The sequence below is a fragment of the Haliotis cracherodii genome, unplaced genomic scaffold (assembly GCF_022045235.1).
Source record: "Haliotis cracherodii isolate W230 unplaced genomic scaffold, xgHalCrac1.p SCAF_1, whole genome shotgun sequence".
NCBI classification, from domain to species: domain Eukaryota; kingdom Metazoa; phylum Mollusca; class Gastropoda; order Lepetellida; family Haliotidae; genus Haliotis; species Haliotis cracherodii.
In genome coordinates this window covers 42,855,101-42,868,370 of record NW_027266264.1, presented here as the reverse complement: position 1 = coordinate 42,868,370, position 13,270 = coordinate 42,855,101, and the positions used below count along the sequence as shown (strand labels likewise).

At 38.7% G+C, this 13,270-nt stretch overlaps 1 protein-coding gene across 1 annotated transcript in view; it reads left to right on the top strand.

Annotated features, from left to right (window-relative positions):
* The window catches only part of LOC139478127 (ras-specific guanine nucleotide-releasing factor 2-like), a 969,963-nt gene that overhangs the window by 554,616 nt on the left and 402,077 nt on the right, over positions 1-13,270 (top strand). The window contains exon 21 of the mRNA XM_071260456.1: positions 4,280-4,383. Within this exon, the coding sequence (XP_071116557.1) occupies positions 4,280-4,383 (104 nt within the window). The remainder of the gene's footprint in view (positions 1-4,279; positions 4,384-13,270) is intronic.

Genomic DNA, 13,270 nt, shown 5'->3' with positions numbered 1-13,270 from the left:
GTGGATACCCGCCCACGTAGGAATATACAGTAATGAAAACACCGATAAAGCAGCTACACTATCCCTCAAAATCCCAGAAATAAGCTTAAACCTACCAATCTCAAAATCAGAAATTAAAAGCGTAAACAAGCAAAAAATCACCAAAAAATGGCATAACCTTTATCTAAACTCAAATAGCCAAATCAAAAATGTACTCAGCAAACCACTAACCAAACCAAAAATTCTCCATCCATCAAAAAAAATCGACAGAGCAATCACTAAACTCCAAACAGGACACACCAACCTAAATAACCATCTAAAATTTTTTAAAAAACATACTACAGGTAACTGCCCACACTGCAAACAACTAGAAACCCCAGAACACGCACTCATCCACTGCACACACTACCTAACACAACGAACCGCATTACAAACCACCCTCAATCTAAACAAGGCTCTCACTCTAGAAGCAATACTAAACCCACAAAATAAACTAGAAAACTTCAAGGCCTTAGGCGTATTCTTAATAAAAACGGAACTAATAAAACGCATCTAAAAACACTATAATCTACCAAATCAAAATTACATAAACAAACAAACATCCACCATACCCAGCTCCCTTAGTTCTCCTCCCCAACCCCATCGGCATCTATTCCAAATCTCAAAATTCCAAAATTCTATATAAGCAACCCCTCAAGCCCCCTCTTGGGTTGCACAGACCACTTTCGCCCCTTTCGGAAACACATTAAATGGCCTGGCCGGGCCCGTGTGCGAAATATGCATCAGTCGGAAAGCGCACATTAAATCTCCAAAGTAAGTAAGTAAGTAAGTATTTAGAAAAAAGAGTACAACGGGTAGCAATTAACGGGTACAAATCTGACAAGAAAGCTGTGCTAGCTGGAGTGCCTCAGGGCTCAGTCCTTGGATCACTTCTTTTTCTAATATACATTAACAATATTGTATGTGATATTGACAGTAACATTCGTCTCTTTGCAGATGACGCTCCATTATATGTTATCATAGAAGATCCATCAGTTGCTGCTACCTGTCTTTACAATGATCTAGATACAATTTCACAATGGGCCCGTAAGTGGCAGGTTACATTTAACCCAAATAAGACCGAAACCATCCAATTCTCACGTAAAGCTAAACCGTCTCTAAAGCCGAACCTACTTATGGACGGAACAATCATAAAAGAAGTCAAAAGTCGTAAACATTTTGGAGTGACACTCCAAAGCGACTGTACATGGACTGATCACATTAATGATATTGTACAAAAAGTTTGCCCTATGATCAGTTGTCTGAGGAGTTTTAAATACAAATTATCACGTAAAACCTTGGATACTATGTATATCTTGCCAACATTTGACTATTGTTCCCATATTTGGGATAACTGTACGTCTGAGCAATCGCGTATATTAGAAAGCTGACATCTTGATGCCCTGAGAACTATATGTGGTGCCGTTTGTGGCACAAGTCATAAGAAACTTTATAATGAAACTAAATCTCAATCCTTGCAAGATAGAAGATACTGCCAAAAATTAACATTTTTCTTTAAAATGTATAACAACCAATTCCCAAACTATCTTTGTGATTTGATCCCAAACTTTGTTTCCGAAACTACAAACTATAATTTAAGAAACAGTTCTGAAATACAAGGAATTTATAGCCGTACTTCTTCTTACGCCAAATACATTTTACCAGACACAATACACCTATGGAATGCTCTACCAAAGTCCAAAGAGTCAAGTAGTCTGTCAGAATTTAAAAACCTAATTACGAGACTTATTTTGACCTTAGCTATGGTACTCGATTCTGTCAAATTGTTCACTGCCGCCTCAGTTTCGGTTGTAGCGACCTAAACACCGATAAGTATTATAACAGACATTTAATTGACAGTCCGTGTTGCTGCTGTGGATATCAGAGTGAAAACGCCCAACATTATTTTTTTACTTTACTCAGATAAGACTTAATATGCACTTTTACACTACCGGTTATAACTTGGATACTATTATGAACGGAAACAATGAACTTGCTCACTCTGAAAACCAGAAATTAGTTGAATCCGTCCACAATTTCATCATAAAGACAAAACGTTTCAGCTCTTCACAAATTAATAATTAAATTAACCGGACAATAACCTCAAGATGGACTATTACTTTTGTTACAAACGACTTGTAAGACACACACAAGCTGTAACTTTCTATTTATGTTCACTTTGTATTTGTATTTGATGTAATATGTACAAACATATTATTTAAATAATGTCTATATCGATGACGTCACATCCTTCATTTCAATATGTAATACATGTATATGTTGTATGGGAGCAGTGTTAACACAAGCTGTAAAGCTTGTTCACCAATCCCAACTCATTTCATTGAATAAAAATATGTTTAAACCATTATCCCCCTTAGATACAAAGAGATGGATTGATAAGGATGGTGGAACTACCTATGCGTATGGTTTATTTAGGGCGGTAATACTGTAATACATCTTTAAGATAATATAGAAAATTTCATAACCCAATCAACTCATGTTATATATCTTAAGAGACCAATTGTAGGACGTTGGCCTCCTTCGAGTTCACCGGGCTGGTATAAATATCTCACAGTCACTCTATCCGAAAGTTTTTGTTCTTTGCTCCGGTGCTGAAGATTCGGAAGTCATGTCATTTATATGTTTTGCATCTTACCTTATCATGAGGAAGAAACAAGAGGTCAGCCTGATGAACTTCATTCGTTGTAAAGATATCAAACATTTTCCTCGGTATATAACGCGGGGCAGGTAAGTATATTTGCCATATTGCTTGTTTCTTTAACCAATCCTTGGACACTTCTTTGGATGCCTAAGCCACAGTGGGTAATTTTTGTATTGCTCCTATACCTTTCAAATATCCTTACAGGCTATAGTAAATTTTATCCATTATTAATTAATATTGATGTTTCTTTTAATACAACGCATGACGATCGTTGAATCGCATCACAGGTTTTGCATAAAATATTACCTCTGTAGTAGTTGTATAGGGGTATAAATCTGGCTCCAGTGGAAGTGGTCCAGAATCACCATTACCTATTAAAATTTATATCATTTACAACATAGAAGCATTGATAGGGTTCAGGAATGGCTCGGGTGGTGGTGAGCCAGAACCCTTTTCATTACAATTTTGTTGAGTCTCATGATGATTATTTGACCGCAACATTTTTTTTGCATGAACAATTACCTCTGTAGTAGTAGTAGTATAAATCTGGCTCCAGTGGCAGTGGTGCAGAATCACCATTCCCTATACTACTGACTTGTTAACCTCTCATAGTTGGGTTATATAGCAATACACATGGCTGTTGTGTTTTTTCTTCTCCTGGCAGTTTGTATTACAGTCGAACCCTTTTATCTCCATCGTAGCGGTAACCATGTTATAGCTTCAAAATATCCTGACATTCAAGATACTGAAGCTTGGAGGACATCCAGACAGATCAAGTATTAACAGCATTATAGACCCATAGCAATAGGATTGCTAACACAAGAAATTAAGAACACAACACGTGTGTGTGATTACAAATCACATGTTTTAATACGAGACAACAGCTGTCCGATTTTCGATCACAAACGTTGATATGGGTTAATTTCGTTTATCCAACATACTCATTTATCCGACATAATTTTATGCAACCAACAATGTCGGATTAACGGGAATTGACTATTCTTGTTTGTTTTTGTTATGTGTGATCTGGTTTTACTGAACTTAATATTGTAAAACAGCAAACGGATTATAATTTTGATTATTGATCAGTTAGGATGATCCAGTTATCAATCCTCATTTTACACTCAGTCCCCAGCAGTAGCCAGTACATTACGTGTATCACAGTATTTTGTTTTGCTCATTGGTAATTTGCAATAACATGGAGATGTATCTTGTTTTGGTTTATTGAAAGATGCAGATAATTCATGAGATCAAAATGAACATCATAGTGCTATAAACATGATCTACAGTTTGTGTAAGCTTTTCCAGTGATATATACTTAAACTGTTATGGAGGTATGGGGGTAAAACATCATGCAGCTTCATATTTACTATTATTTTCAGGTCATATGTTCATTTTGGTTGCTCAAGCAAAATAGGATAACATAATAGTATTATCATAAGAATGCATAAGAAAATGGAATTACTCTGTATCAAAACTCAGAATCACTGATAGAACTGTTGAAAGGTTCACAAACTGAATACCATCTGAGATTTCTCCAGCATGACTTTCATAAAATGGCTATATGTATAAGTTTTATACATTTGTTCTCTTTTGCAGGTGTTGATCCACATTCTCCCAAGAAGCGTGAATCTGTAATTTTTACAGCTGCCACCATGAGAGTTCTCAATGTCCTGAAACACTGGGTTTCAAAACATCAACAGGTAAATGTAGTATATCTTCTTGTAATAATCCCCCCTTTATGCCCAAACAATACCATCAAACATCTCATCAATATTGTACAGTTATAATTAGGAATCCCCCTGTAAATGTAAATGCTAAATGGTTTTGCTTGCGTTTAAGGACTGCCACTGTGGTCAACCATACAGATGTTACCTTCATCATACCTGACATACTTTATTAGCTCTGTACTGAATATCTGATAAGTTTTGTGAGCAGGAATTAGATAACTTAGATAACTACAGTGACACATACACAATAGTTTCATGACACAGTTCTTTTTTTGCAGACCAACAGAAATAAAACATGTGGTGGCATATTTCTTTTATTCACTTCCACACATTGTCAACCAGCCAGTGCATGATTAAATAAACAATTCCTCATATCCTGTGTCCTTAATAACACATTGTCACTCCGTGTCAATAGTCTAATCAGGAAAGTTCACAAATCTGCAACATCTCACTTAGAGAATTTGAAAAAGTCCAGTTCTTCCTGCTTGAGCATAGTATTCACTCAGGCAAAGGATATGTTGACTGAAAGTTTCAGTCAATATACATATTGCCTTAAAGTTAGACGACTTGATTTATTAGTCTCATTTTAATTTGATCTATTTTAATTGTTGGTTATATCAGATTTCACTTGTTTGGTTTGTGGGAGAGGAAGCTGCAATAAGATCGTATCCAGATGCCATTCTCTCTCTTAGTGAGATGATCCTGATATACCATTATCCATTTTATGAGCTCAGGCATTGACTGCATGTTGACAAGCTTGATCTGACCTCAAGATACAAATTCATTCGACAGGATGAGTTTAAGAACCACGCCCTTTGTTGTGATTTGTTTACGCTTCTTTTGACATTCAATGCAAATTGATTTGTATAGTTCGACTACCTCACAAATGATATTACCATATTTTATCAATGCTTTCAACATTTTGTCATGACCACCAGATGGCCTCTCTTAAATATGTCAAACATGTCATCGATATATGCAAAGTATATAGGTTCTTGAGCACTGTCATTGCATTTGAGAATTTACTTTTCAAAATCACCACACTGAAGAATTTCATACTGGCCAAAGATGTTGTTGTTGTTGTTGTTATCATTATTATTCGGACTCCAAGTCGAAAGGCTGGAAGCCCTGCTGTAATTGGCTAATATACTAGTATTATTTTTTTATTAGGGCTCCAAGCAAAAAGGCTGTAGAGCCCTATTGTAATCATTTGATTTGTTATTATTAGGGCTCCAAGCAGAAAGGCTGTAGAGCCCTATTGTAATCCAAAGACTTCCAAAATTCTTGAACAAGTGAGGAATCAGATGCCCAACAATTTCTCTACACATCCAATGTAGCGAAATTGCTTCGTTTGGCCTCCATATTGGATTAAGTGTTTTAGCTCTGTTTTTTACCAAATTTCTCAGTACTTGACTCCCAAAATCTCCTCAGCTCAAACTACCGGCTCTAAAGCTTCCAAACTCTCCATACTCCTACTACCAACTTCGCAGAAAACATCCTCAGATATGTTTTCCATGGCCGCCATATTGACTCCAACTTCCGGCTCAAAGTTTTTTTCAAACTTTTGATAGGACATCTTTACGAAGCTCTGGCATTGGAAACTTATCAGGTAAGGCACTTGAACAACTTCTGTTGAGTCTTGCTTTGGTTGCTGAACAAGATCTCTTCTTACTCTTATGTCAAAAGTCACGTGATGTGGCGGCCATATTGGATTTTGGTAGCCTCTATTATAATTACTTTGCAAATTACGTAGCTGCTAAAGTTCTTCATAGAAAGTGCTACAAATTACCACAATGCACCAGCATCAGACGCTGAACATTTCATGTTCTTAGCTGTTTGTCAAAAGTTGCGTCATTTGGCAGCCATATTGGATTAAAGACCATCAAAATGCAAAAAGTGATAAAAACAGCACAAAACAGCATATATGTCGGCCAATATTGGTCCAATAGCTACCATATTTTGCATGTGGCACCGTCATAAGATACTGATAATTTTCGATGGAGCCGTAAAAATGGATATTTCGAGCCGTTTGGCCGCCATCTTGGATTTAAGATTTTTTCCGTCAGGTTGCCATGGAAACCAAACATGACAACGGAATGCATTGATATTCACAGTACTATTAGATACAGACCATGGGAAGATGTCTGCAAAGTTTCAGCTTTGTAAGTTAACAGTTCATGAGAAAATGACAAAACAAGGTTTTGGTGGACAGATGCGCGGACGGACGGCGGACATACATTTCATCAAAATTTACCTAAACATATGATAGAACAGGTTGGGGTAGTGCATAAATACCAACCACTTCCACCATACATGCAAATACAGTCGCGTGACAGCTCGCCAAAAAAAGTACATTTTCGTTTAACGGACCCCCTAAATGACATTGACCCCATGACCTTGGTGACCTTGAATTTTTTTAAATGTTTTTAGTCCAACTACCCGATCCAGGGGTCAAAACTGCCAAAATCGCAAAAATAACGATTTCTTATTAGGGCTCCCTGCCTACAAGGCAAGAGCCCTATTGTAATTGTTCGATTTATTAGGGCTCGCTGCCTACTAGGCAAGAGCCCTATTGTAATTGTTCGATTTATTATTATTATTATTATTATTATTATTATTATTATTATCATTCCGGCGATTTTTGTACCAATCGTAACTCAAAAACTACTGCTCAGAATCTCTTGAAAATTTGCACAAAGATACCTTAGCTACTGAAGTTATATCCACAAAAATCTCAAGACTCTATACTTAAGGACTAAGGGCAGATAACTCAAAACAACTTTAAAAATCGCAATTTCAACAGCTCATATCTCCGTCACGAAAGCTCCAATGACTTCCAAATTTCTTGAACAGGTGCGGAATCAGATGCCCAACAATTTCTCTACATATCCAATGTAGCGAAATTGCTTCGTTTGGCCGCTATATTGGATTAGAGGTTTTTGCGCTGCTTTTTACCGTTTTCCTAAGTACTTGTCTCCCAAAATGTGCTCAGCTCAAACTACCAGCTCAAAAGCTTCCAAACTTTCCATACTTTGTCTCAAAGTACCATACTACCAACTTCGCAGAAAACGTTCTTATGTGACAAGTCATGTATTTTCCTGATAGCACTTGTCCTGGCGATTCCAGAACACCAATTCATTTGTCTGTAGCTCAACGGACAACGGAGCTACAGAGTGATAAAGAGGGAACTCTTTGACCATAAACTTGCCATATAGCAAAACTCCAAACACCCGTAACTCCTAAACTACCTGTCCGATTTCCGCCAAATTTCATGTGTGTATGTAGAATGGGAATGTATGTTACCACACCCAATTGTAGCGACATAGGAAATAAGACGACGGAGAGAGAAATTATGCATAATTTATGTTTAACAACATCTTTCAACATATTGCTCCAAACCAGATCATTCAACAACTGCCAGACTAGGCACTCTTTGGTATTTACATGTGCAATTCGATATTGAAATGCAGTCACAAATCCTACATACATCAAACTCTTTATCTCACGTGTTTTGAAAATGTCATTTTGTGGGGGTGACAAAGGTGCTTCAAACATTTTTTAAAGTAAAAGACACTGAAAGAAGCAGCAGTAAAATTACAAATAAGTCCTGTTCACTGCACTTCAATCGCCAGCAATACTGTGTCCTCTTTGCGCTATACTCTACATTATTGTCGATAGACCAGTGGTATAGGTTTATTTAAATAACAAACTACAGTCTGCAGTACGTGAGCTTTGTGTATAGTTTTCGGCTGTGGACTACAGAAATCAGTTACCAGGGTCAATGAGATACAGTGTTTATACCGCTAATGGATAATGCAAGCAGAAACGAACTATAGAAATATATTTACATTTGCGCTCGTATGTTCAACGGTTATGTGACAGCTCATATCTGGATCAATTGGCGCGAATTCACAATACACATTGTCAACAAAGAACTGCGCACAAAGTGTCAGCGTACCTCAGTCAAAAGAAAACAGTGCAACTTGGTATAATATATCGACATCGTAGTTTTCGTTTTGTGGATGCTCAAATCTGCATTGGCGCGAATTCACGATACACGTTGTCAATAGAGTTAAGCAAACAAAGAATGGCGCATGCGTGCTTATTGGCCGCACAGCGTGTCTTGAGTCCCAAGTGGCTGGGTCCGCCGAGTGCATATTGGAACGTCATCCACATGCACGGTAATGGTATGGCGAGACAGCTACAGCGGCGGCGTCCGAGAGCCGCGTGTGGTGTGCTTCAGTCAAAACATGACCTAAAGGCTGTAGAGCCCTATTGAAATCGTTCGATTTATTATTATCATTATTAGGGCTCCAAGCCGAAAGGCTGTAGAGCCCTATTGAAACCATTCGATTTATTATTATTATTATTTATTAGGGCTTCGTGCTGCAAAGCAGAAGCCCTATTGTAATCGTTCGATTTATTAGGGCTCCAAGCCGAAAGGCTGTAGAGCCCTATTGTAATCGTTCGATTTATTAGGGCTCCAAGCCGAAAGGCTGTAGAGCCCTATTGTAATCGTTCGATTTATTATTAGGGCTCCAAGCCGAAAGGCTGTAGAGCCCTATTGTAATCGTTCGATTTATTATTATTATTTATTATTATTATTATTATTTATTATTCCGCCGATTTTTGTACCTGCCCTAGCAAAATAACCACCAGCTCGATTTTCTTCAAATTTTGTGTGTGTTTGAAGACCGTTGGGTACTAGTGCCCGCCCAAAACCCAAGGCTGTAGGCCTAAAGGCCAAGGGCAGATAACTGAAAAACAAGAATTTTTTGAAGGTGTATTTCGCCCTATGGCTCCGCAACCGCTTATTCGATTACTTTGAAACCTTGCATGTATCTGCTGCTTCAGTTCTTTGATATTTTTTGTTCTTTGACTTTGGTCATTGATCACGTGGTTTGGCAGCTATATTGGATTCAAGGTTTTCACAGGGTTTTTGGGGTACCTGTCTTCAAATACTATCTCCTCTGAATCCACTGCACGAAATGCTTTCAAACTTTCTGAGAATTGTCTCCATACAGAACACAACAAATTAGCATAGCCGTTTTCCGATATCTTTTTTAGTTGCGGCAATATTGGATTTTGATTTTGATCATTTTTTTCACCGAAATTTTACTCTTAAGATCATAGCTTGTAAGGTTCTTAACAGAAACTATTGAAAGTTTGCATGAAGCTTTGGGACTATATGTAGCTCATTTCGTCCTGGTTTGCATATTGAAAGCACCACTGCTTGGTGTGGTATTATTTGATTTAAGTTAAAAAATCAGACTTGAGTACAAATACTGAAGGAAGCGCCTCATAAATCTACCATACACCCCCATTCACTGGCTTTGCAAGCGTTCTCCACAGTCTTGTTCAGTATTATGTGTACTACCCTTGACGACCAGGATTAGAATTGGCCTTTTTCAACCGATGCTTGTCTCAACAGGCAACTATGCTTGTCACAGGAGGCGACTAATCGCATCGGGTAGTCAGGCTCGCTGGCTTGATTGTTCATTTCTCAATTGCCAATTGCTACGGTACCTTATTTTTGACGGCGTTGTTTAAAGCAAACCATTTGCTGATTTGAATATGGTCGAGGCCGGAAATTGGTTTAGTACACTCTGAGAAACTGTGGCACACGCCAATTTGGTAGCGGTAATGTCCTGCAAATGGTGACTATCTTTTGACGGAGTTGGTACAAGCAAACTATATGCGGATTCGAACATGGTCAAAGAAAAACATGGGTTAAGAACACACTGGGACACATGTGGTGATGGCTCACAAGCGGTTCATTACATTTGACGGCGTTGGTACAAGCAAACCATTTTGGGATTCGAACATGGTCGAAGTCAAACATGGGTTAAGAACACACTGGGACACTTGTGATGTCTCACAAGCGATTTATTACATTTGATGGCGTTGGTACAAGCAAACCATATGGGGATTCGAACATGGTCGAAGTCAAACATTGGTTAAGAACACCCTAGGACACGTGTGGTGATGGCTCACAAGCGGTTTATTACATTTGACGGCGTTGGTACAAGCAAACCATATGCGGATTCGAACATGGTCGAAGTCAAACATGGGTTAAGAACACTTTAAGACACATGTGGTGATATCTTGCAAGCAGTTCCTTACATTTGATGGCGTTGGTACAAACAAACCATTTGAGGATTCGAACATGGTCGAAGTTGGAAATTGGTTAAAACATCCTGGGACACCCAGGCACATGTCAATTTAGTAGTGGTGATGTCTCACAAGAGGTTCTTTACATTTGACGGTGTTGGTACAGGTAAACCCTTTGAGGATTTGAATTTATGAACGAGGTGGGAAACAGGTTTAGCACTTTATCTCAGCAATGCGACAGGAACCCGGGTCCCGGACGAACGCAGAACGCTAATCCGTTTGACTGGAGCCCAACTGACAAAGAAGTTACAGCCTGTTAAAGAGTCACCAAGCCGAAAGGCTCTAGAGGCTCCCTGTAGCGTTTGATTTAATATTATTATTATTCCGCCAATTTTTGTACCAGAGCTAGAAAAATATCCACTGGCTCGATTTCGTTCAAATTTTGTGTGTGTCTGTAGACCGTTAGGTACTAGTGCCCGCCATAAACCCAAGGATGTAGGCCCAAAGGCCAAGGGCAGATAACTAAAAGAAAAGAATATTTGAAAGATGTGTTTCGCCCTATTGCTCCGCAACCGTTTATCATTGGTCACATGGTTTGGCAGCCATATTGGATTCAAGGTTTTTACAGTGTCTTTTGGGTACCTGTTTTCAAATGCAAACAGCTTTGAGTTCAATGCATGAAATGCTTTCAAACTTTCTGAGAATGGTCTCCATACAGAACACATCAAACCTTCATAGCCGATTTTGGATATCTCTTTTAGTTACGGCCGTATTGAATTTTGATTTCGATCATTTTTTTCAACGAAAGTTTGCTTTAAAGATCATATCTTGTAAGGTTCTCCACAGAAACTATTGCAAGTTTACATGAAGTTAGTGTGCCATATGCATCTCATTTATTGTTATTGGTTGTATGCCAAAAGTAACACCGCTTGGTGGTAATATTTGATTAATATTTGGGACACCCCAGGAACACGCCAATTTCGTAGCGGCGATTTCAGGTGACTATCTTTTGAGAGAGTTGGCACAAGCAAACCTCTTATGGATTCGAACATGTTCGAGGTCGGTAATGGTTTGAGAACTGACCTGGACACCCTGGCACACGCCATTTTCCTTGCGACGATACCCTGCAAGTGGTGCCTACATTTGACGGATTTGGTTCAAGGAAACCCTTTGAGGATTCGAACATGGACGTTTGGGCACAGTGTTACTTGGAGCCCGCCATTGCTGCTTGCAGCTTTAATTATTTATTATTATTATTTATTATTCCGCCGATTTTTGTACCAGGCCTAGCAAAATAACCCCTGGCCTGATTGTGTTCAAATTTTGTATGTGTATGTGGACCGTTGGGTACTAGTGCCCGCCAAAAACCCAAGGCCGTAGGCCCAAAGGCAAAGGGCAGATAACTGAAAAACAAGTATTTTTGGACGATATATTTTGCCCTGCTGCTCCACAACCATTTGTCCGTTTACTTTCAAACCTTGCATGTATCTGCTGCTTCAGTTCTTTGATATTTTTTGTTCTTTGACTTTGGTCATTGGTCATGTGGTTTGGCAGCCATATTGGATTCAAGGTTTTTACATGGTTTTTTGGGCACCTGTCTTCAAATACTATCTCCTCTGAATCTACTGCATGAAATGATTTCAAACTTTCTGAGAATTGTCTCCATACAGAACACAACAAATTAGCATAGCCGTTTTTCGATATCTTTTTTAGTTGCGGCCATAATGGATTTTGATTTTGATAATTTTTTTCACCGAAATTTTACTTTAAAGATCATATCTTGTAAGGTTCTCCACAGAAACTATTGCCAGTTTGCATGAAGTTTTGATACTATATGTACCTCATTTTTTTTCTGGGTTGCATACTGAAAGCACCACCGCTTGGTGGTATTACTTGATTTTAGTAAAAAATATTGAGTACAAATTGACTTGAGTACAAATACTGAAGGAAGCGCCTCATAAATCTACTATAAACCCCCATTCACTAGCTTTGCAAATACTCAAGCGTTCTCCACAGTCTTGTTCAATATTATGTGTACTACCCTTGACGACGAGAGTTAGAATTGGCCTTTTTCAACCGATGCTTGTCTTAAGAGGCAACTATGCTTGTCACAGGAGGCGACTAATCGGATCGGGTGGTCAGACTTGCTGACTTGATTTTTCATTTCTCAATTGCCAATTGCTATGATACCTTATTTTTGATGGCGTTGTTAAAAGCAAACCATTTGCGGATTAGAATATGGGAAACTGTGGCACACGCCAATTTGGTAGCGGTAATGTCCTGCAAACGGTGACTATCTTTTGACGGAGTTGGTACAACCAAACCATGTGCGGATTCGAACATGGTCGAAGTCAAACTTGGGTTAAGAACACACTAGGACACATGTTATGATGTCTCACAAGCGGTTTATTACATTTAACGGCATTGGTACAACCAAACCATTTGGGGATTCGAACATGGTTGAAGTCAAATATGGGTTAAGAACACACTGGGACACGTGTGGTGATGTCTCACAAGCGGTTCATTACATTTAACGGCATTGGTACAACCAAACCATTTGGGGATTCGAACATGGTTGAAGTCAAACATGGGTTTAGAACACACTGGGACACGTGTGGTGATGTCTCACAAGCGGTTCATTACATTTGATGGCGTTGGTACAAGCAAACCATATGCGGATTCGAACATGGTCGAAGTCAAACATGGGTTTAGAACACACTGGGACACGCGTGGTGATGTCTCGAAAGCG